The 26,488-nt window shown below is 38.0% G+C and overlaps 1 protein-coding gene across 4 annotated transcripts in view; it reads right to left on the bottom strand.

Annotated features, from left to right (window-relative positions):
- The window catches only part of LOC134792019 (uncharacterized), an 84,923-nt gene that overhangs the window by 9,605 nt on the left and 48,830 nt on the right, over positions 1 to 26,488 (bottom strand). For all 4 annotated transcript variants that reach the window (XM_063763135.1, XM_063763137.1, XM_063763138.1 and 1 more), the window contains exons 2-3: positions 10,858 to 11,003; positions 6,066 to 6,218 (exon numbers count right to left, since the gene is read on the bottom strand). In XM_063763135.1, coding sequence (XP_063619205.1) covers positions 6,066 to 6,218; positions 10,858 to 10,966 — 262 coding nt within the window. In that variant the 5' untranslated portion in view covers positions 10,967 to 11,003. The remainder of the gene's footprint in view (positions 1 to 6,065; positions 6,219 to 10,857; positions 11,004 to 26,488) is intronic.

Here is a 26,488-nt window from a genome sequence, read left to right as displayed (position 1 = left end):
ATAATCGATCACACCATATTGGAATCCATTAGTTTCAAGCTAATCAATAAAGTTCGTTTTTACTAGACAGCGTAACAGAATACTAATTCTAAATTAGTTTTCGGTGATCCAATGAAACTTTTCATTTGTGTTTTCGTTAATCACTTTTGCTTAATTTGATGTTATTAACAGTTTTAATATCTCCATTATAATTGGATTGCAGTCAACGTCCTAAGTTGCGTGATGAAATAGTTTTAGTTCATTTGCTTAAACGACGTTATTTTTTCTGTAAACATTGTTGGTATCTATTTAAATATGAATCATTAATTAATGTTACTTGAAATAAAAAGGGTGGACATGATAGTCATTTGAATCAAGCGCATGTTCAAATACAATATTGACCTTTGACATATTATATTATACATATACAATTTTGATAAAAATATTTAAAGAACTACCACTTTTAAGCCCTATGATATTCTTAATATAGGTATGAAGCAGATATTCACGTTGAAAATACACACCAAACTTTTAGCATGATTTATTCCTAGAAATGCCAAACTCGTGCAAAGCTGTGAATCACAAAGCAATTGTGCAGTTTGCGAAGTGCCCCAGACGGAATATTGTCTAGCTTTTGCACGAAACCTCGTAAAATAGCGCATTTTATTCAAAAACTAATATTGTAATAGAACTATGATTGATCTTAGAGAGTTTATGGGAAAGTAATTGGTACGTAATCACAGATTAGAACAATTTAAGTAGCTTTTCTTAATGTTAATTTGTAATTTCCTATTGGTAATAATTAAGATAAAAGAGTTAATAACTCTTATGTTTTAGTTAAAGAATATTTGTCTTAAAGTACCAACAGCAGAACAAAGACTTAAAACTCGTAGTGAAACACGACCTAGATAAAAAACAAACAACGGTGCTAGTATTATTATGTACCTACTTACAATGTAATATTTACTGCAACTAGGTACTAGATACATTATTAGCAACAGTTTTTCAAATTATTGTGTTTTTGTCTGTAGTTATGAAATTGCTTAGTAGATATTATGTGAATGAATGAATTAATAAATCTTTTTTATTTCAAGCACGCCTGTAACCTGATTAATTTTAAAGTGTTGAAAATGGTAATTTCATACGTAGCTTCATTACCTCCTTTATATGATATTTCATTTTCACCTTCATTTTTCTTTGCCCAATTCAAAAAAAAACAATTGCGTGAGAGTTCGAGTCAATGATTTTCCTGTTAATATTATTCGGTAAAATTTCATCTTTATCAAAATTGCTCGTTGTTTTATCGGACTCCCGAACAGCCTTGTAAAATAATATCCTGCATGAAAATTATTGCTGCGACAGCCATTACTGCACGCGATATGCAACTCGTGCATCGATTCTTTAGTCCATTCAACTAGTTTTTTTTTCGATGCATTACAAAATCGAAAAATCAATCGAAATTTGTTTTATAATCAAGACCGCTCAAGACGTTATAATCTTATTGTAAAACTGTTTTAAAAATTACTTGTTTTATAGTATTTCCACCATGATTTTCATCTTTTTACTGGATAATTTTCGTTCAAAAACTATCCTTTGTCATTTGTCAGGACTCAAAGCATATCGATACCAAATTTCGTTCAAATCAATTCAGCGGTTAAATCGTGAATGCCTAATACCTGCCTACTTTTACATTTATAATAAAAAGTATGGATGACTCTAGTTTATTGGATAGAAATAAAAAGAAATATGCCTATCATAACAAATGAAATAAAAAATTGAGGACACAAGGCTCTAAGTTTTAAAAATTATGGTTTTCGTAAGTGTGTTACATTTTGATGCAGTTGGTTTTATTATTGATCCTGTAAAAGTAAAATAGATTACACCAATCAAAATCAAATCAATCTGCGTTTTTGTATAGGTATTGAAAGAAATATTTCACCGTAGGTATCTAAACGAATGATTGATGAGGGTACCTACACCTTCGCTATACAATAATAAAATTTTACTTTAGGATTAAGCCGACATTATTACTATTGTATTTATAAGCATGCCAAAAAGTCCTCTGACATTGGCCTTTAAAGCCTTTTGGTTATATTAAAGGCAAGGTTATATTAACCGCGAGGGCAAAATGCTTAGTTATTATTGAAATTGAAAATGAAGGTGATTCACAAAATATTATCCTGAACTGTCGTAATTAGTATGTACTAGATACTAGATACAAAATAACCCACAAGGAAATAAATGAAAGTACCTACCACATGGGATAAGAAGTTGATTTATTTTATATAGCATCGAATGGATTCTTATTTGTGAAGCTTACCTTTAAAGTGAGTAAGTTAAGCAATACAATATTGGATATTGTAACATCGATCGACCGTTAAAGTCGTACTACATAAACGAAAAATAACACTACCTACTGAATGATTAAATAACGAATTTTAGAATCGTCTTTCGAATAAATTTAAAATAAATTACCATCCATCTCGTGAAAAAATTTACCTATTATTCCAATACTGCAATGAAGCATAATTTCCACCAAGTTCCATTAGTTCTAGTTACTTAGCGGGACATTTTGCTTGGCATTAATAGAAACGCAAGCGTAGATCCGACGATTAGATAAGCGCTATCACGGCATATTTCCGCTGTTTACTTTCAGATTTAACTTTGATAAATGCACAAATTATTGATATTCTCATTTGAAATTTATATTTTGTCCGTGCCTCTAATTTAAATTAATGGATAATTTTTGTGTCTTTTTAATGACCATGTTTCAACTTAAAAAGGAAATAAACGAGAAGATGGATAAAGAAAATATAAGTAAGGAATTTTAAGTGTGTTACGAGCATTCATCCTGCAATTAAAATTTTGTGTAATATTCTTTAAGAAACAAAACTTGATTCATACCTGATAGTAGAAAATTTTCCTAAAACAGAACGTTGAATAATTAAAAAAAATAATTGACATCGGGAGAAGAAATAAATGTCTGCAAAACTTAATTAACTGTTAAAAGCCAAATTAAACTTAATTGTTATTGAACAAAGCGAACAATTACTTAAGAACTTTAATCAAAATGGAATTACATTAATTTAACACGCCTTCGGGAATCTGGGACTTAAAAAAGTCATTGTGGATCGACTTAACCTTAGTTAATTGCATTTTTCAAAGAACTGTTCATTTATAACAGTTAACTTTGAAAGCGACTGAATCGAATGGATGGTTAATTCAGAACTTTTTAAGTTTAAATGGAAGTTCGGTTGGACTTCAACTAAATCTATGCAATTTAAAACTATTGCAACTTCCAAACAATAAAGGTGTCATTTGGATTCAAACTGCACCAGCGTTACTGCTGCAGTATTTCGGCGCGACATTGCTGCAGCAAATGCCAAAGTCAATGTCCTGGTTTTAAAAAACCAAATATTAACTTTACCCTTTCCTATTTCATAAAAACTGGGACGTGAAGATGTATAATCCATAATTCATATCACGATTCATGAGGACTCTCTCATGTCTGCAGTTACGAAACCTAATCTTGCTCGACTCACTAAACTACATTATGTCATGTCAGAAACACGTTAGAAAAACATGTTGCCTCGCAACTGTCTGCGGGAAAATCCCGGCTTAGGTAGCAAAAGCGCCTGGGAATAAATTGGAATACCCGGCTATTTTGGGAGTTTTTAAATTGGCAGCGTTTGTACAGGAGATAATGGGTTCCGGAGTTAGATTAGAGTGCTTCAATGTGATAAATTATTCACGAATGCATCGAATAGGACCTATCCTAAGTCCTAACGTGTGACGAGGTGATAAATGAGAACCACATTAATTCTAAGATTGATGTTCTCAGTAGGTACTTTTTATAGGACACAATCTCATCCTCAGCTCCATTGACTGATGGCACTAAATTATCTCGAAGGAAAACGAGACAGAATGGAGGGAAAATGTTGGCATTTGTGGATTTTGTGAGCAATCTGGCGTTATCAACACGTCTCTCGCTTTTCTTGGAGGCTTTATGAAATAAGTTTTTGAGATTGCCTTCTTCATAAGATTAGGTTTTTTAATGTACTTGGTAGTCTAAATATGGCTCACGTTTCGAATACTAATGATATAAATTTCAGCTGATAAGCTATATTAGTAGCCGTTTAGCAATTTCAGAAATACATCCAATATAAATTTACTTTGTATTCTGATCCTCAGAAAATCTTTAAACAGAAAAGTATAGAGTCAAGATTGCTCTGATGAAAGGAATCTTTTTTTAAAAACACTGTGTAAATCTCCAGCCGTTGTTTTACGAGAATGATCACTGTTTAATCTCTAGGGTTGGTTCGTTAGGGGTCGTGCCGGCAGCGCCACTTATCTGTCCCCTGGGAACAATGGAATACTTCTGAAATATTACTTTTTAGTGGAAACAGCTTATACTGGGATATAAAAGATGGATATTCCAACAACTTTTAACTGATTTTCAATTCTAGCTGAAAATAGTGTGCTTCTTTTCAAAAAGTCATCTTTCCAATATGACTTTACAAAGATTACTTTTTGAAAAAAAACACACTATTATTCGTAGTCGAATCTGTAAAATGCACCATCATGACACCTACGACTTTCATGGCAAAAAGGTGGTGAAAAGGGAACGCACGTTATTCATCATAAGTTACCACCGGAGACCGGAGACACGAATGCATCTCGGCCAAGCCTCTCCGGGTTAAATGGCTCGTGTAGGCCTTTGTAGTGAGATACGCGACGCGACAGACCTTTTCAATGGGACGCTGGATTTTCATAACGTGAACTTTGCATAGATGTAGCTGATTTTCGGAGAATATGTGGTGAATATCAGAGTGTTTTTTTCTACTTCATTTATTTGGAAACATTTTCGACGAAGTGTTTCCACATTTCGATGTTATTTTGGGTTGTCTAAAATGTCTTAGACTAGTGTCAAACACAGAAATATCATCGAAATGAAGACACTTCGTCAAAAATATGATCAAAGAAATTAAGCGGTTACCTACTGATAGTAGGTACTATACACATATAGATTCATGGTCTTTTGATAACATAAATTAATCAACATATCTAATAATGTCACGCCAATGCCTGGCAGCAACCGAGTCAGTTCGCGGAGAATTTCTAATGAATTTCAATATCTTGTTATATTTTGTAGGTATTGAAGAGAATCCATTTTATAATGTTGATAGACACATCAGACAAAGACGGCTTTGTTTGGAAGGAACACGGTTGTGGATCTGAATAGCCTGAGACAGGTTGTCGATATATTGATTGAAACCTTTATGATTTCAGAAGTAACAATGTTTACAACATGAGAAATATTTAAGAAACAGCCTTATTTATGAGAGCAATCGTACGAATGGAAAATATTTGGTTAAAATGTTTAAAACATGAGACCATTTGATAGTACCAACGTCGATGACTAGACCAAACTAGTACCTAGTTAGTTTAATGGATCAATGAATAAAATAATCATAAAACAAAAAAACATTGTCGACATTTTGCTTGCATATCAGCAACAAGGATTTTTCTAAGGCTGTGCATTGTGTCTTGCACCTAGCACCCAACAATGCCTTCTACCTAATACGCAAATGTTTATGACGGAAATAATGTCCGAGAGCGCCAACAGGCAGTACGAGTAGCAGGTTGTCGAGGTGTCATTGCAAAATGACACCTGCAATAATTGTTTTTATTTTAGCCAATAATTTTGTTTAGATAGATACATATATGGACTTTCGTTTTCCATATTTGTCCATGTAATAATGGACTCACGTTTTCCACATTTATCCACGTAGTTGGTAGCTGGCTTGTCAGGGTGGCAGTAGCAGGTCTTGAGGTTCTCGTCGTAGATGGAGTTGGCGAAGCCGTAGTAGTTGAAGATAGATTTTCCACATTAAAGTTGTTACAGGGATAGTTGGTGGCAGGCTTGTCAGATTAAGGATGATAAATAGATGGATGGACTCACGTTTTCCATATTCCATGTAATCGATAGCCTGCTTGTCAGTCGGCAGAGGCAGATCTTATCTTAAGGCTCCCATTGCAGGAGTACAATTTTTGATTAAGGAAGATAAATTAATAAATAGACTTACGTTTCCCACATTTATCAACGTAGTTGGTAGCCGGCTTGTCAGGGTGGCAGTGGCAGGTCTTGAGGCTTTCGTCGCAGATGGAGTCGGCGAAGCCGCAGTCGTTGGTGATGGAGCAGCCATCGCCGTACATCGACGTGCCGCGTGTTGCTGCATCTGTGGAAGACGTGGAAAATATATTTTTGAATTATCTTTTACCAACTGACCAGAGGTTATTTTAAGAGTATCTGGGAGACCGAGCTTTGCCGCGTGTTTTCCCAGAGATAAGACCTAGCTAGATCGTGTTTTCGCCGCCGAAAACTCCCATATAGCAAATTTCATCGAAATCGTTAGAGCCGTTTCCAAGATCCCGAAATATATAATATAAATAAATAAATATATATACAAGAATTGCTCGTTTAAAGGTATTAGATTAGCATAAAATACTGATTACATAGTCATGACGTATGAATGACGATCTGATTTTGTCCATGTTCAAGAAAAAAACTGACCTAATTTTACAATAAACAAAACAACCTTCAAATTAAAACTAATAAAATGTAAGTATCCTTCTTAAATTCTACGAACTACTGCCCATTACCCATGGTATAATAATATACTCCGCCTGGTACTCCATTCCCGTCTTTTCTAGGTCACCTAACTGACACGGGCTTACGTCATCATGCGACAGCGCTATATGATAATATGCGATAGCGCTATATATAGCGGCCATGTTGTTGTGACGTAGCCCCGTGTCACTCTGGGAATGGAAGACCATGTTTTATTAGACTATGCCATTACCATTGCGTTTAATAGGTGCACCGTAATTGCTCTCGCGAGTTGTTAAGGTGGAGACATAACTTGTAACAATTCGCTTTTATGTAGGCATCGCGTTACAAGCACGAGCATTACAAAAATCTCTGCAGTCAACCGAGCCGCTTGTCACTCGCGACGTGTGCTCCACTTGGCTATAAGTAGGTAATTACGTTTTTAGCGATTCCTTTTGAGTGCTAATTGAGTAGCCGCTCAAGCAAGCGTTCGGCTCGTAGCCGCAACATAACTGGAATATAACAAAATCGCTCACAACGATACAAGATAAACGCGGTCCAGTACATGTCATCTGGAAACTTAAGTCATTGTCTATAGACGTGACAGCAAGGTGTCATCTATTGGGCATTAGCATGTCGAGCACTAGTATACCTCATTAGGTACAAGCATAAGTTACAGATCAGTCACCACCTTTATACGTTACTCAACACGCCACGAATGTATAATAATAATTGCTCTACTTTTTGCATACAAATAAGTCTCGTTTTTAATTTATTACGTGTTTCTGAGAATTTTCGCATGACTAAGCATGTTATGTTCGTGATCTGTCACGAAAGTCCTTTGTTGTAGCTTTGTTCATCTGACTCACTGTGACCATGAATATTACTTTTTGAATAGGTAATCAACTGAAAATATTATGACATCAAACATGGAGTAAAATGATTTTCTATTGGTACCTCGGGATTAGGACTAGGGATGATTTATGAGGATACCCTTATTTTGGGTGCGGGGATGTTTTCGTCTAGCCAAAAAATGGATATAAACTGTATAAACAGAAAGTATTCGAACATTTCTAGTTTGTCTATTTTACAATAAACAAAGTTGTAAACACACGAAATCATTTCCGTAGGTACCCAAAAACCCTGGGGTATGTTTATGAGTAATGGTACGATTCGTATTAGGTTTTAATTATACAGAACATTACGGTTTTATAAAAAAATACAAATTACGACATCGAAGAGAATTCAAGGGGTAAGAAAAGAAAAAAAAAGAACAAAGAAACTCCTGCGGCAACCATTTTGTAAATTATGCCTGTAATATTCCGCAAAGCATACATGTGTGGTGTGGCGCTCTTTTTAGAATAATATTTTTAGGGTTCCGTACCTCAAAAGGAAAAAACGGAACCCTTAAAGGATCACTCGTGTGTCTGGCTGTTCGTCTGTCACAGCCTATTTTCTCCGAAACTACTGAACCAATTAAGTTGAAAATTGGTACACATATATGTAAGTCTGTGACCCGAAGACGGACATGTAACGTTAATAAATGAATTTTAAACATAGGGGGCACTTTTGGGTGGTAAATGAGAAAATTAAATAATAGAGTTTAGCAAACTATATCGTGTTATATAATTATCAAATGGAAGAGCTCGCTTAGAGAATCTCAAATATATTTTAAGATAAATAGTTTAGAAGTAATGAAAATAGGCAAAATATGACCATCTCCCCCCTTTATCTCCGAAACTACTGGTTCTAAAATTTTGAAAAAAATACACAAAATAGGTCTTTACCTATAGATCACAGTAAAACCTATTAGAAATGTGCAGTCAAGCGTGAGTCAGATTAATTACTTAGTTTTTTAATCCGACCCTTACGGGGTTTTTTAAAGACATTTCACTCACGTTTCACATCAAAAAATACGTTGTTAAAAATTGTGTAATATACGGAACCCTTGAAACGCGAGTCCGATTCGCACTGAGCCGTTTTTTTCCTAATTACCTACCTCTAGGTTAATTTGGCAAGCGGCCAATATCTTCTAAAGTTCCGCTAATAACTTATTACATTATTAGGGTAATTATTTCCCGCAAAAGACACTAATTACTGCAACTAGAAACCGCGATAACTCATTAACTTGGTACGTAAGATAATAATTGTGTCATCAATCTGGTTCTAAAACCTTTTGTATCCTTAATACTTTCTGATTCTAAATTTCAAATGAATGAATATACCTACCCTAAAATCTATTTTTTCTAAAAATTCAATAAATATGAATATATATTTTTTTTACTGAAAATTTACTTCTCACTATGCAACCGTGATTATTTAGGTAAATGAAAAATCTTTATTTTCAGGCAACTGTTGACCCATAGATATAACCTAAAACAGAACTATATATTAATATACTTAACAATAAAACACACAATTATAGCTGTGATGTACATCGCAACCGCAATGCTATAATTTTACTGTCTTCAGTGACCTAATCCTTTTTATTAACGTATACAATATACATATAGCGTAGGTACAATGCTTTTCGAATAACACAATTTGACACGTAACCTCAATACATTTGCTATTCGAACATGGAAAGCAATATGCAGCGTCACACACGGCATCATGTTTTATTATCGTCATGCATGCAATTGAACAGTATGGGCGCAATTCCACATGTTTTAATAACAGCTTGTATTATAGCGAACAACGTTTTGGGAAGAACGAAGACCTGTGCCCTGTTTATCAAAAGCTTGTTACTTGTAATACAAGTGGAAGTCCCTTTCTAACAAAAGCTGTCAAAAAGGGATTTCCACTTGTATTACAAGTTACAAGCTTTTGACATACTGGGGGCCGATTTTTGAATTATAAGCGCTCAATTTCGTGTGATTCCCTTCAATATATCTACACTAGAGTGGTGAATACCACTAGATACCCAATTTCAATTGCTCGTATTTCAAAAATATTCACCGATTTTCACAGATTTTCGAGTGACGAAATCGAACGCTCGAAATTTAAATATCGGTCTCCAGTACGTGACCTGAGAATTTAGTCAGATTAATATAAAGCAGGAATAAATAAAAAGTTAAATGTTTTACACTTTTAAACAATACGTACTCAAATTGTCTAAGCTCATCAAATTAGTTATACATACGAGATATAGGTACTGTACATAATAAAATATGCCAGTTTTTTAGGTTTAAAGGATAGCTATTAAATTTAAATAAATTAACCACGATATTAATTATAACCAATATCATATTTCTGACAAAGTGCCACTGGCACTAACCCGGGGTTAACCGGTTAAACTTTTAATCCAGTGTCAAACAGTATACTGGTAACCATAGTAACTTCAGGTTTAACCGGTTAACCCCGGGTTAGTGGCTCTAAATAAACCTAACCTAAATCTGAATTTATAGGACATGCGTGCAAGCGAAAAAAAAATTAAAACGTCGAGACAGTCGGCATAGCAACTGTTTCTAGCTTCACCAAAGCGTCCGTCATTTCGTGCTGAAGTTATTCTCAAGCAGTTAATCCGGGCGTTAAAAGCGGGCCAAAGCCTCGCCCTCCCCCGTAATAAAACAAGAAAAGTGAGGCGTTTAAAACTTCAAGTACACTTTTTCCTCTGGTTGGTGGAATATTTAATGAGGGTACTTACTTAATTTAAGAACTAATTATACTAAAGCAAAGATGGCATGTATACTATTTTGGTTTTATCAGCGTGATCACCGTAATGTCTTTTCATTCCGATAAGTTTTGTATCATCATCATCAATATTAAGAGGGCCTGGCCCTCTGTCGCTGCAGCATTTTCCATTCCAGCCTATTCTGGGCCTTCGTTTTTAAGTTTTATTCTGGGCCTAAGTTTTGTATAGTTGCAAATAAGTAAATTATTAAATCGATTTTGACATTTCCTGCAGGAATACATTACAATTATCTGTCATGGATTTCTATATAGTTCTGATTACAGCGGTTCTATGCCCAGTAAGAGCTGTCTTTATAATATCGTTCGTCCACTTGGCTCGTGGCTTTTCGTTCTTTCTATCGAGGTCTACAGAATAGTACTGACTTACTCCATCGATCATTACTCCTACACAAATTCCTATAGACTTCCAAGTGCTTGCCTTCACAAAGATCCTTGCGCACCACGGGGACAAAAGCACGTTATTATTCTAATAGTCACTGATGGATGGGCTTCCAACTCATCCCGTCTAACGTCCAGTTCCTTGCATCGACGAGTTTCAAACGTTTTGTTGAATGGACAAGATTATGAGCACTTACTGAAAGGAGCAGCGGTGGTGGTATCCTCGGCGGTACAGAGCGGCCATACCAGCAATAGAGCGAGCGCGGCCAGCGAGACACCGGCCCGCCCGGAGCGTGCGACCCGCATGCCGCTCACAGACCCGCGTCACATGTCACGAGGCCACCTGTAACAATAGAAAAAACAGAGATCATTTAATTTGCTCCCTCTCTCTCTCTCTCTCTGTCTCGCTATATCGTAAATGGTAATCCCTTAAATGTACGTACTACTCGCCCTAGAGTTGCTCAAAGACGCTTAGTCTTTCAAAGGTTGCATAGCCGTGTAAGCTGAAGACGCTAGTTCGAGCCAGTCTAGCCACCGCCACTCCGCCCTCCAGCTTGGTCATTTTTTTCTTTAATACTCGTACTTACACAATATATATGACATTTATTTCAGTTTTATATAGAAAAAGATTATCAATGGGGTTTTGAATCTCGCTGTTGGTACTTTAAGCGCTTAAAGCAGCGGCCACCCGGCCCAATAGCGAAACAGAGTGTAAATTCACAGACATAATTGACTGGATTGTGAATATTACATTAATGAACGGCAAAATTAGCTTAACTTCTTGTCTGTAGGTATATGATAAGAACCCTGATTGTTACCGACGCCCGGTAACACAATACTTACTTTTAGCGTATTATATTTATTTATAATATGTTTTTCACCATTCTTCAAAATAAGATACTACTTTTCCATATTGACATGTTTATTAATCTGCCGCCATGACAACGTCAAATTATTTGAATATAGGTAAAGAGTAAAAAGGTAACTAAATGTAGGTTTCAGTAAGAAGTCCGCAACATATTCCCCCGGGAATGCGCGACTAAGCGCATTCAGCATCAGTCGGGAGGCGGACAATCTTCACAGCGGGGCGCCGCAGCACTCCCCCGGCAGTGCGGACGTCGGCGACTCGTACGCGTCCATCAGCACCTGTGAACACTTTAACTATTATGCCCTTCGGCCAGATGTTGCGTGGTAATCCGGGGTCTGCGATAACAACCACATCGCCTTCTTTTAGGTTCGGTCGCTCGCGGACATGCGATCTGGGTAATAATGTCGGCAGGTATTCGCGAACCCAACGATTCCAGAAGACATCGCACAGTCTTTGGGCCTTTCGCCATTGTTTTCGTGTAATCAGATCATTGTCAGTGAAAGTTCCAAAATGTGGCATGTTGTTTCGTCCCGTAAGGAGTAAATGGTTCGGTGTTATAGCTTCACGGTCATCTGGATGCACCGAAACATGTGTCAGAGGCCGGGAGTTCACTGTCCATTCTGCTTCAGTCAGCACAGTTCTCAAGACTTCTTCTGTTGGGCATTGTTCTCTAAGGGTTGTACTCAGTGCGCTCTTAACAGAACGAATTAGCCTTTCCCAACAGCCTCCCATATGGGGCAAAGCGGGTGGTATAAAGCTCCAATCAATGCCTTTATTGAGGAAGAAATTCCTAATCAACCCCTGATCGATTGCCTTGATAGACCTTCTGATTTCAGTGTCCGCTCCGTGGAAATTCGTGCCGTGGTCCGAGTAAATAACCATTGGCGATCCTCTGCGGGCTATCATCCTGCGCAAAGCGAGTATAACAGAGTCAGCAGATAGTGATGCAGCCAACTCGATGTGTACAGCTCTACTCGTCATACACGTAAACAGAGCACCATATCGCTTCTCGTGTCTTCTCCCTATAGTCACCATCATGGGTCCAAAATAATCTAAGCCACAGTGGCTGAACGGTGGGTGATGGTGTGCAAGTCTTGCTGGTGGTAAATCTCCAAGCGGAAGGCGTGTCGGCTGGGCTTTGCGTATTCGGCATAATTGACAAGACTTTGCAGTGTTCCTCACTGTAGGGCGTAAGTTGAGGATCCAAAACATCTGGCGCAAGGAGTTGACAACAGTCTCATTATTTCCGTGGTTAGCTCGTTCGTGGTGATGCAAGATAAGTAATTTCACGTATGGATGTTTGCCGTCCAATATAATGGGCTGAATGAGGTTCCGATCTACTTCGCTCACAGCGCTGGCTCTCCCCCGCAATCTCAATACGCCATTATCGTCTATGAATGACGACAAGTCACGTAGGCGACTGTTCTTGTCCCATGGCCTATTATTTCTGAGATCTTCCAATTCGACCGGAAAACTTTGATATTGAGATTGCTTAATCCATGCCTTTTCAGCTTTTTCTATATGTTCTAATCTAAGGCCAGTACGTTCCTTGTTTTGAGTACTCTCCAGAAATGTGAAAACGTATGCAGTACTTCTGATGAGTCTCAACCATTTGGAGAATCTGCTGATGTCAGGCAAACATGTCGTGTATGCGTACACTGGCAGGACATTGTAAGTAGGTTTCTTAACCTCCAGTAGGTTTGGTGGTACTGGCTCGGTGTCCGCGCGCTGAGCCGGCCACGTTTCAGGCTGCTGATATAAGAAAGACGGGCCCTTGAACCATCGGTGATCGGAATTCAAATCTTCTATATCTCTGGTGGCGTCGTCTGCTACGTTTTGTGACGTCGACAGCCACCTCCACTCTTCAGTGCTCGTATGTTCTGCAATTTCACCCAACCGATTTGAAACAAAGGTTTTGAAGTTTCTCGGGTCTCCCTTAATCCATGAGATTACGGCTGAGGAATCAGTCCAAAAATACCTTTTAGCTGGTTTGATGGTGTCGTGATCTTTCTCGATCGTAGAAGCAAGTCGCGTCGCGAGAACAGCAGCTTGAAGTTCAAGCCTGGGGATAGACACTGGTTTCAGTGGGGTCACGCGGGATTTACTGGTGACAAGCGCAACCCATATCTTTCCATCTTCTCGTACGAAACGCCAGTACGCCACTGATGCGTATGCTTTCTCGCTGGCGTCGCAGAAGATATGCAATTCTATGGTGCATCTAGTAGGCTCTGGTGCGTAGTGTCGCGGTACTCTACACGCACAGGCATTAATAAGGCGAGCAATCCAACGCTTCCAAACATGATGATCGGCTTCTTGCACATTTTGATCCCAACCTATTCCTGATCGCCATATCTGCTGAAGAAGGATCTTTCCTTGTATGACGACAGGCGTCAAAAGACCGAGCGGGTCAAACACACTCATCACAACCTTTAGCGCTTCTCGCTTCGTCGGTTTCCGTGTGTGGTCGATAATTTCTGCAGGTAATTTTGACAGGTTTAAATTAAATCCAAAAGTATCTTCGGACGGGTTCCATCTCAGTCCAAGGATTTTGACATTTACGTTGAAGTCAAGATTTACGCCTCCTGAGCCTCTTTTACTCTCTTCGATGTCTTGCATGACGTTTTCGTTGTTGGACACCCATTGTGTTAGAGTAAACCCCCCTTCTTTGTTTATGTGCGCAACTTCTTTAGCGATTTTACGAGCTGTTTCTTCGGAATGGAAACTGTGTAGATAGTCATCCATGTAAAATCGGGTCTTTATCGCGTCGACAGCCTCCGGGTGTTCCTCAGTAAAATCCTCTGCGTTTCTATTTTTAATATATATTGCAGTTGCCGGTGAAGAAGTTGCTCCAAAAATAACTGATTTCATTTCGAATTCCTTCATTGGCCCTTTTCTGTCAAATTCTCTCCAAAGAAAGCGTTGGGCGGGGCGGTCCTCTGGTCTTATGCGGATCTGAAGAAACATTTCTTTTATATCTGCAGACACGGCTATTTCACCCTCTCTGAATTTGAAAATGACTGCTAACAGTGAAAGTAGCAAGTCGGGGCCGGTGAGCAGTTTGTCATTCAGGGACACGCCTTGCACTTTGCTAGCAGCATCGTGGACAATTCTAAGTTTCCCCGGTTTGTTGATGTTAGTTACGCCAAAATGAGGAAGATACCACTTCTTTGGGGACTGTATTGGCTCACAAGGTCCAGCATACCCACTGCTCAAAAAGTTCTCCATATTTGCTTTGTATTTTTGACCATACACAGAGTCTCTGTCCATTTTCTTTTCTATAGATTGTAATCTCTTCGCGGCGTGGGAAAAGCTCTTCGGCATTACAGGGTTATCCTCTCGCCACAAAAGACCTACTTCCCATCTCTTGCCATCTTCTACCCTTCTTGCTGTGTTTTGTAGAATTGCGATGGCTCTTTCATCCTCTTGATTCAACTTCAGCTTATTCGTGACTCCTAGAGAGTCAATTTTGAAGTAGTCTTCTATCAATCGATGCAGATCCTCGTCAGTATGTCCTACAAAGTGTACGGCGTTGGAATACGAATGGGAAAATCCGTGCACTACCCACCCAAGTGGAGTCAGGGTGGCTAGTGGTTCGTTCCTCTTTCCTTTCCGGACCTCCTTGGTAATGGTCGCTTGCCAATTGTCTAGGCCGATCAAGAGCTCTGGGACTCCATGTTCGTAGCATAGACCAGTCTTGGGTAAATCCTGTAGGTGCTCGTATTTGTCGATATTGGCAACAGTCTGTGGCGAAATCGGCAATCTTTCTATTGTTCGAACGTTGTATAATTTCAGTAACACGTCGGAGGGCCCAGTAATTTCTACGTCGAGACGTTCAGATCCACGATGATCGGAGGTGGTATTCACACCAGACAGGCTCAACGGTTCGGCGATCCCTTTCAGGCCAATTTCATTCGCGAGGTCTTGCTTTAGAAGCGTGAGTGTACTTCCTCCATCCAGAAAGGCGTACGTTAATTTCGACTTGACTGGCCCATGGATTTGAACAGGTATAATCTTTAATAAAACTTGAGATCTGGTGGTTCTGCTGCAAGCTGTCGTTTCTTGTGGGGGTTTCTCACCTTCTGCCTCCATTCCGGTAGGTTGAGGGTTCGAGGTTGATGGATGTACGCAAGCTGATACTTCGGGCTGGTGAGGAACCGGAGAATGAAGTAGTCTATTATGTGACCTGCGGCATCCGTCAATGCCACACGAGCGGGCTCGGCAGCTCTCTCTATGATGTCTGGATCTTAGGCACTTAAAGCACACCTTGGCCTCTTTCGCCCAATCCCATCGATCGTCAATTGACAGGCGTAGAAAGTTTTCACAATTCTTGAGAAGGTGAGTCTTCGAATTACAGTATAGGCACAATATTTCAAGGGGACCTTTGGTCTGATTCGAAGCATAGCAGAGTTCGGGTTCGAGATCAGAATCGCTATCTTCAGATATAGCGTAATGGGTCTTGTGCTGCTGTAACGGTTTTATTGTGGTGCGGGTGGTCTCGTGCATCCAGTACTTTGAAGTAGTTTGGGCTTCCTTCTTCAAAAATTCTGACAGCTTAACAAGTTCAGGTTCGTGATCGTGCTCATGTTCTGAAGCATATGTAAGCCAGCGCGTCTTGAGGTGGGGCATCTTCTGTTTCAGGGTCCGTAGAAGCTCCATATTGTGCAGGTGTTCAGGCTTTTTAAGGGCTTTGATAGTTGACACGCAATTCCGAACCTTGCAGGCAAACTTGCTGAGCTGCTCTGTATTGTCAACGATCTTAGGTAAGTCTCTGAGCGCCTGTATTTCCTCTTGTAAAATAAGTTCCGGTAAGCCAAATCGCAGTTCTAGGGCTTCCATTATCTCGATGACAGAGACATGCGTGTCTAAAAGCGCGGCGACAGTGACACGAGCTTCACCCTTTAAGCAACGTCGGAGTTTGGAGATAAGTTCGTTTTCGGTCGATGAGGCTTTGATGTCTGTGACGGCGGCTTTAAAAGAAAGCCATTCACTGACATTTCCGTTATAGTAGGGCAAATCTTTTGGTTCACTTGGACGACGTAGATTCCCTATCTCTCGAGCTAGAAGTTGTATGTCTGAGAGCTTGGGATCAGGACGGGCACAGACATTTTTCTCGTTTGGCGGCTCGGTACATTGCTCACGTTCAACATGGTTCGCTGGTTCACAGCGACGGGCTGGTTCGTCTTGTTCATGGGCGTGTAGCTCCGTTGTCAACCACTCTTGAACGCGGCTTCGACTAGTTCGGCTGGATTGAGATCGATGGCTTCCCTTGGCGTCTAGACGAGCTAACGTTACTTCCAGTTCTTTCTGAATGACGGTTTGTTCTAAGTTTAGCTTCAGTTCTGCTAGTCGTTTCGCGGCCGCTAGTTCAGCCTCCTTTTTTTGTACGAGTACACTACTAACATTAGATCGGATGGTGTGGTTTCGTTCCGATTTATTCTGGCTGACAGTACTTGCCTTCGATCTTACTACATCCGATTTTTCTTTAACAGGGGTTGACGTACCCGGTTCCAGTTCTGGTTTCTTAGTGCGGCTCCTCGTAACTCGCCCCGACATGGTTCAGTTCGGTTCGGTTCAATATGTAGGGGAGTCAACGGCGGCGCGGCGCTGGATCATCCGGTTCGAAGGACCACTATGTTACCGACGCCCGGTAACACAATACTTACTTTTAGCGTATTATATTTATTTATAATATGTTTTTCACCATTCTTCAAAATAAGATACTACTTTTCCATATTGACATGTTTATTAATCTGCCGCCATGACAACGTCAAATTATTTGAATATAGGTAAAGAGTAAAAAGGTAACTAAATGTAGGTTTCAGTAAGAAGTCCGCAACACTGATCGAAATTGAAGAAGAAGACGACTGTTTAGACACCCTTTTGTATTTTTTCGAGAACAATTCTTATCCGCTTTACAGCACAACCGAGGTTTGAACTAACGATTTTTTACCACCACAGATATGAAATTTCATATATATTTAAATATCAACAATTAAAGACCATCCAGGATCTTCAACGTTAGGGAACCACTTGATTGGATTAGAAATGACCTAAGCATTACGGAACGACACTTTGATGGAAATTAATACAATTTAGTTACTTCAAGTAAAATACATTTTAAAGTAAACTCTTTAAGTAGAATCTTTTCAAAAACTGCGAATTTGCTGCGAATGCTCAATGTTCTGCGGTGCTCGAATGAATACTCAAGTCTATCAGCATCTTAAAGGAATATCGTTAATCTAAAATCAAGATGGTTCTGGCCTGATAACATCAAACGACTATCTTGATTGGCATTGCGCTTTACGCTACGACAATGTCGAAGCGATGTCTAAGCGCCATGCTGAACAGTCAAGCTGGATTATTCACGCCTGAGGATGAGAAACAATAGCTCATGCAATGCCGGCTGTCAATTACTGGCACCGGCTTGCTGGTGAGCTTACAAAGTCAATAGGGCACTCATCTAGCAATGCATTGTCGGTAGGGTTTGGTTTGGTGTTGATATTAATAAAAATGATTTCTGCTCTGATACTGAAAATGGCTTCTGTTCCTCAATCCACTAGATTCTAGATGAATGGCAGCTGATGTTTACGAGGCTTCATTATGCATCTTTCTAAGCTAAGTAATCGAAAAATTATGCGCCAATTTTTGCCTTCACCATTTTGTACACGGCTTTTAGATTTATAGTGCGTCAAGCAAATCTTGTCAGTAGCAATGTAAAGCAAACTAAAGTAGGGCAACACTCAAAGAGCAGTATTGCGCTAAGAAAAGCAGCAATGTACGTCGAACCAAAACGAATATGATTTTTTTCCGCTGAGCGCGCCCTACGTACGTCAATTCAAATTGTCACTTGCGGCTTATTGAAAATTGCGTTGTAATTTTGTTTGTTATTGAACAAACAGGTATGTAAAGCGACTTAAAACTTTTTTTAAAAAGATACATAGGTACAGTCAGCAGCAAAAGTTACTAAGCGGGCCAGGTATTCAAAATTACCTTGACACACTCTTATTCTCTTAATAATAAAGTTGCGTCAAGATCATTTTGAACACCTGGCCCGCTTAGTAACTTTTGCTGCTGACTGTACCTGTTTCAGCAAGTATAAACTAGGATTTCCCATAGGTATACGAGTATATGTGCAGTAGCTGAGAGCATGAAACAAATTAGCCTAAATAATATACTTTCTTAATGACTCACATAAGGACAACTTATACAAGAATAATCTATTCCATCAATATTTAAGCTCTCAATATTTTTGTTACATTTTTAAATAATAAATTTATTTTTCGTCTTGGTTGCGCTGTACACGTATATAAACCGCCGTAGGTAAGTATTGTCTGACTGAACTTCTGAAGAGAAACTACCTACTACGAACGCCTCATATTGAGCGAGATTTAATCCTGCAACAAACATATGTAAGGATTAGGTAATGTTGCGAAAGAACGGCGATATAATCAAAGTTCTTAATACTGTTTTAAAAGTTTACCTTTGTAAATTATGTAGTCGAATCAGTCACTGAAAATAGTAAGATATGTGGGCCTATGGACGGTTTCCAGGACACAATGTGTGGTCTTATTGGATAGATTTAGGCATACGTTTTAATTTTATTTATGCCTTTTAACCCTAAAACAAAAAAAACAGCACATAATCTTAAAAGTTCCCAAGTTCTTCGGCATGTTCTTCCAGTACTTGTCATAACCTAAAATTGTAGTAATGTTTACTATGAACGAGTATGATTATACATTGCAGGCTTAGCTTTGCTTAAGGTAATGCACAATCTTATTAAATATCAGAAAATATCACAGGTCACAGCAGAAATATCTCTTGAAATAAAAACGATTCAGAATGTCAACAAACAAGTTGGCCACAGATAAAACACAGACGACACGCGATTTTGGAATTATTCGAACACAGTGTTGCTAGCCCGCGATTTTTCAAATTTGCCGCCTTTTTCTACTGACAAGATTTGCTTGACGCAGTATAGCTGTCTGTTATCTTTGCCTGTTATGTAGGTATCAACTTTGATCCTAATTATTGTAGACTCTTACTGAAAGTGTTACCTAGCCTTGTGAACCTTATTGTGTTTCATTTGAATAAAGTTTATGGCATTTCGTGCAAAGGGCCCGTATCTATCGCTGTCATAAAATTGGAATTCAGTAACACAGCTGCTAAATATTGCGATGCCCAGCCCTTTCAAGATACATTGGGAGTATTTATGATCACTGCAATGCGGAGTACGTTCAAAACACTTGTTTTTTTTTGTCAAACAAGAATGGCGTTCGAATTCTGTTACTAATAAAATCGTAGTACAGTTGTCATCAGATATATCGGAGCGGCCAAGGCGCTCATAAATATCTGAACACGCCGCTATTTTCAAGCGATAATAATGCACAAGTTACCTTTGGGAAACCAATCTCTTACTAAATTAATAAAGAGGTTGGCGGTGTCACGACTGACGTATATTACTTAAGTTAATAAGCCGGGTTCGACTGGCTGTCTGTTGCGATGCTCATTAAGCAAGCTTTTGGGAGTTCAGATATTGAATACGACTGTTTGATTTTAATTTATGTAATTGATTCGTAACATTTCATTGGTTTTAATCCAATTTAGGTGACGCAGCAAAATCATTAGTGCAAATGAATTTATTTTGCATGTTAGCAATGTTAATATGTATGTAATGATGAGGTACTATTTTTGTTGTAGACTTTTTTGGAAGTATATCAAATTAATTAATTTAGAAATGCAATCCCGGCCGGTGCCAACGCAGGCCGGAGTTTAGGCAGACCGAAAAGGAGATGGCGGGACGACTTGGACGCATTCTACCCCAAATGGTGGGAAAATGCCGTAGACAGGGTCGAGTGGAGAAAACGAGGGGAGGCCTTTGCCCAGCAGTGGGACACCAAAAGTAGGCTAGGAAAAAAAAAGAAATGCAATATTCAAGTGATAAAAATACGGTAAAAAACATATTTCTCCAATTATTTTTAAATTGAGCCCATCCAAAAGCGAAAGGAATTCCCAGCGATCACCATTCAACGCACCAGGTATAGTAAACATTTGGCACCAGGGGCTAATATTTAACTAAAATATGATTTCCTTATACCATATTTCCGTAATCACACAAGCTATAGTTTAACTAAAATTATCTTAAAAACTTATTTATGTCTGATTAAGACTAATTAAACATTCTTGCATACCTACCTATAAAATATAGGTTCGTTTATTCTGTGTAAGTAGAGCACTGATTGGTTTTTAATGCCATCCTTCAAACATAATTTTGCGAAGCAATTTCACGGTATTTTCATCAATCATTTTATGCTGGGAATGAAACGGAGCGTATAATTATGATGTCAGACGTAAAATACAGTTGAAATGCTCAAATTATTACTCTTGAGACAAAGATAAATATTTATACTTCGTGAAAGGTTGTGAAGTCTATCCCTAACTCGAACATTATTTAATACTAGAGAAGTGAAAAATTATAAACTTCGTAGGCGAATCAAATTAGTTCCGAACATAGCGTTCTGAGGAAATTGCTGTCAATACTTTCATTTGGTCTTATATGCATATAATCCGAGTTTGATCCATGTCAGGAGGTATTGGCTCTAGATGAATATTTTTTTAATATTATACTCATATAAAAAAATATATCTAGGGCCAAAATCCAGATAGGAAAATATCGAAAACGTTTGTATGGAAAAATTACCAATAATGTTTCCTCTTAATGAATTTATCTGTCAAAACAATATGTAGTACCTACTACTATAATTGGCCATAAAAATAATACAATTTAACGACTCCAAATTTTTCAGTCAACATTTGCACGAATACGGTGTTGCCACGGAAACTAATTAAAAGCGTGCGTGTGTCACGCATAATGTTGCCATGTTGGAAAATAATCGGTGCAGTCTAGAGCTCACTAGGTTTTGAGATTAAGAAAACAAATAAGGCCAAATTAGTCACGTATTTGGTAACTGTAGAGGTTGAAAATTGGAAAAATGCCATTTAGGTTTAATAGTCACAGGAACCTAGCGGCTCGGCCACGACATTGCGCGACTGGCGACGGCGGCGGCGGCAACCATAGGCGGGAACGAAAGGTCCGATCGGTTTGTCTCGCTCCAACCTATGGTTGCCGCCGCTGCCGTCGCCAGTCGCGCATTGTCGTTGCCGAGCCGTAACCATCGCCATACAATCGATGTTAGGTACGCTTTCATTTAAAACGATTCTAGCTGCACTAATATTGTCTAATTTGTCATTACCCAAGTATTAATAATATTACAGATGTATTACATAATTATTTTTCATGTACTTTTTGTACCGAGACTGACTGAAATAACAGGACCAGTTCGTACGTTTCCATGAAAATACGATGGAAAATAATTATGCACTACATCTATAGTAAAATATATCTTATAGTTTGTCAAAAGACTGTTTCATTTCAAACATAGATAGAGAGAATCATACTATCTTTGTCTTACACTAGTACTAGCACCCAAAAGAAAAGGATGAGTATAGTTTTTTTTGTTCTTATTTACTGACAAATTTGGTTTGACCAACTATATCTACGTATTCTTTGTAGTGAGGGAAGAAGTGTCACCCAATGTATGGGACGTGCAAAATGTTGGTATCGGATGAATTCACTTGGCATTGATGTAGTATACGTAAAGCTAAGCCAATCTAGCCCGGTAGCCATCCGCCACCCCCTGGTGGGAAGGCAGAGGGGCATCCAAAGTTACACAAATCATATCGGCTTCTATTTACCTACCACCTCGACTTTGGTATCATTTTCAGATAAATCGGGCATGAGGAATTCATTTTCGAGACATTTAATGTACAGTTTAATAGAAAAAAATAAAAATATTGACGCTCAAATCAAAATCGGTTTGCTATTTTTTTTTTATTATTATTAATTCATTTATTCATATAAACAATTACAACGTTACATATATACAATAAATGCGCCAAACTGGAGTAACCAGTTTGTTGGCGCGCCGCACTCAACTCTTACTTAATATTAAGGTAAATGTTTACAATCGTGACTTATTATGCTATTGTTAGTAGAAAAGAAAGCATGCATTTATTTATTTATATTGGAATGATTTTATAATTTTGTAGGTAAGTATGTATCTATTTATATTGTTAATGATATTTTACATGTTTGTTTGAACTTATTTATTTTTAGGTAAGTATGTTTCCAACATCTCTAGTTTTAACTTTCTTTTAAACGCTGCTTTTGTAATATTTTCATTTACAGACAGAAATCCTATGTTATTATAAAAAATATTTATTCAACTATTACTATTATCAGCCGAAACTACAAATGCTAGAAAGTTAAAATTTGCACACTAGGTTACATTTATAATGTGTACAAGAGATAAGAAGCGATTTTGAAAAATTCAACTCCTAAGAGGGTTAAAAAGGGGATGAAAATTTGTATGGGGTTCATGTTTTATTTTAAGCTAGGAAATTCAAACTTCGTTGAAAGATATATTATTGAAATACAAGAAAACAAATTTCAGCGTTTTTCAAAATTCATCCCCTAAGGTGACGAAATAGGGGTTGAAAATTTGTATGGAGATCAAATTTTTTTTCGAGTGTGGGGCTTGAAACTTTGTATTATGCGCATATTATTAGAATACAAGAAAATTAATTTCAGCGTTTGTTAAAAATTCATCCTCTAACGGGGTTAAAAAAGGAGTTAAAAGCTTGAATCCATTACAAATTACTTTGACTGCCCCCCCTGCCTACCTGCCAGGGGGTGGCGGATGTCTACCGGGCTCAATTAGCTTAGCTTTACGTATATTACATCTGTGCTAAGTGAATTCACCCGATACCAAAGTTTGCACCTTATGACACTACTTCCCGTACTATTGGGACACATTGTATGTATCAATATATTTTCATATATTTTCTATCAAGAGAATTTCCCTTGGGTGACTTTCTTCTTCGCAATATTCAAACTATGACACTTGGAGCGTATATGTACCTATTGCGTTTAGATATATTAACGAGGTTATCACGAGAATTCCTGAGGGTCTACTGCGAAAATCGAAAATCTTAATTACGTTATCTGCCCATCTATCACTCGAATATGCAAGACTTATAGAGAGGCAGACGTAATTTCGGTTTTCGTGGCAGGCCTTCTGTTTTATCTATTTCCAAATTAAATTCAATATAATTCAATTAAATTCAGTAAATTCAATGTTGACGTGTAAAAGTGCCCTTGTGGCCTATTTGCTGAATAAATGTTGATGTTTGATGTTTGATGTTTCCACCAATCGCAACGTTTACGTTTTTTTTAATCAATATTTAAATTTAATTTGTATTCATGATCCAAAGAAACATAACTAAAATAAACTTAATACGATTTGTAAACAAGGTTAATCAAGAACCAAAATTATTTATCATAAAATATAGGTTCTTAATAAATAATCATAGGTTTTTCTAGCGATATGTACCTATTGTTATTTAAATTATCATCTTTACTATAGAAGTTTTCTTTTGGTTACAATAAGATAAAAAAACTAATTTATAAGTTTATTTACGTTACATATATTTCCATCCAAAACCCCCATTTCTTCGCTCAGCGAACAACATAGTAAACAAATATATGATAACACATTTATTACGTTAAATAATACAATTTTAAGCTTATTTCAATACAGTTGTGCGGTAGAAAGAAGAGAAATCTAATCTTCAAGGATGGGTATTCCACAGCCGTCTTCAGATCCAAATCTAGTAAACAAATACTTGTACCTAATTCCATCATCATCAGTCCAAACACAACTTACGCCTAACTATTAAATCTTGTCGGCACATTGAAACTTCGTCACTTGACTCGAACTTCGCTAACGACGTCATATTACGGATGTGTATCAATATTGATACAGATTCCAAGGGTACTCAACTGGTTTATCGCTTGACTTGCGTATCTATAGATTTTAAATAGCTTCCTATAATAACGGCAAAAGGTACCTTATGGCGCCGCAATACTGTTATTGCGGCGCTATGCGACGTAAGCGCCAGCCGCCATAAGGTACCTTTTGCCGTGGAACGTCACATATCTTTACTATTTCATATCTAGTGAATTTCTAATTCATTTCCCGAATCGCGCCGTTGGTCTATGTTCTGCTATACTGCTACAGATCGCTATAACAACTGTAATTCGTAAAATTTTGTAAGCAAGTTTTTTAACCGTGAATCCGTGCAGAATCGGGCGGAGAGGCGTGCTATTGTGCCGGAGGCTAAGACTCATCTTGGGTCATCGCGCCAAGTAAGTAAGGCCCACCTGCACCATCACACTAACCCGGGGCTAAGCCGTTGAACCGTTAACCTAGTGTCAAATTATACTGGTAACCATAGCAACTCCAGGTTTAACCGGTTAACCTCGGGTTAGTGAAATGGTGCAAGTGGGCCTAAGGTAAGTAAGGTGAGGTAGGTAAGTTCCTAGTTCAAGTAAAAAATAGCAGCATTTACTGGCGAGTGGAACCAATGTCAGGATTTACGGGGATAAGCGTAGCTTTACCGAAATCCTTTGGGGATGTGTTGTACTTACCTATTTTTATTTTTTTTGATACAAATCTGCACGCACAAGCCGAGTTCTACCTCTGTTGTTGGAGGTACAAAGGTCTTATTATCAAGTAAAACGTGAAAAAAGAATCGTTCAAGATATAAAAATCACATACGCAATATGTGACGTTCCACGGGTAAAGGTACCTTATGGCGCTGGCGGTTGGCGCTTACGCTATTATTAACGCCGCTCCAATATTATTACGGCGCTATGTAAGCGCCAGCCGCAATAAGGTACCTTTTGCTGCGGAACGTCACATATACATTAAAACTTATTGTTGTTTTCGTGGCAAGTGATAGTGGTGAGAAGAATAATATGATAATACTTAATTTTTTAATGTTATTTTAATGCTTTTATTTATAAAATATATCTTGATGAGTTGTTATTATAGGAAGGTTTATTGTTTACTACCTTCCTACTTACTTTAACTGAGCATGAAGAATCCACAAAATATTAAAACAATATAATTTGTATAACGTGATTACTTTAAGATATTAATTATTAACTATAAATAAACCATGAAAATATTCTTATGTAGAGTAGGTACAATGATTATACCCTCTCCTTCTTATTACTAAACCTACGTTTCCACCAACCCGCAAACCACTAATTTTAGTATCGTACAGCTTTAATGGTGCTTCCATGTTATTGCCATGATATCATGTTTTATGGCCGCTGCGACCTTCGTGACAATATTGCCTGGTTCTATAATCAATCATTATTATTTTACTTCAACCCCATTTTCACCCTATGAAGGATTGAATTAATCAAGATACTTTTCTTGTAGGGTTCTAAAACATCTTAAGAGGGAAGCTACCTGACAAAAGGTACTTTTTTCATGCCATTTCTATTTCGGGAGAAAACGTTTTCCACTAACTAAATTTTAACATATCACTTTGATTTTTATGTCGATCGCTTCAGTATAATATATTCTAGGTTTATAGGTTTCGCTTTAAAAAAAACCTTAAACCTATAAACCTAGTTTTTCAGTGTGTCAATAACATACTAAAAAATCATGGAGAATGGAATACATTTAGAAGTGGAAAAACGTTTTCTCTTTTTGTATGGACGATCACGTGCTATAATAAGTACTTTCCTCTTAACACGTTCAATAGTTATTACCTGTTTGTATATAGTTTTATTTATATGATGTTTAGTGACGTTCGCCGCCGCATTACTGACGCAATCATGATGTTCAGTCCGTCCTTCATATTATCAAAAAAATTACCAGTTCGCCGGACGATATCAGCCTGTCAGTTGTTCGGAACTGAAACTTTTTGCATTTAACTGACAGACTGATATCGTCCGGCGAACTGGTAATCTGTGGGCCCTTTAACAGATATAGCGGCGGCAACAACGGCGCCGTACAGTAAAGGGGCCCACTGATTAACATTCCGCC

Source organism: Cydia splendana, chromosome 7 (assembly GCF_910591565.1).
Source record: "Cydia splendana chromosome 7, ilCydSple1.2, whole genome shotgun sequence".
Classification (NCBI taxonomy): Eukaryota; Metazoa; Arthropoda; class Insecta; order Lepidoptera; family Tortricidae; genus Cydia; species Cydia splendana.
The sequence above is the reverse complement of the archived record's forward strand: the minus strand, read 5'-3'. Positions and strand labels throughout refer to the sequence as shown.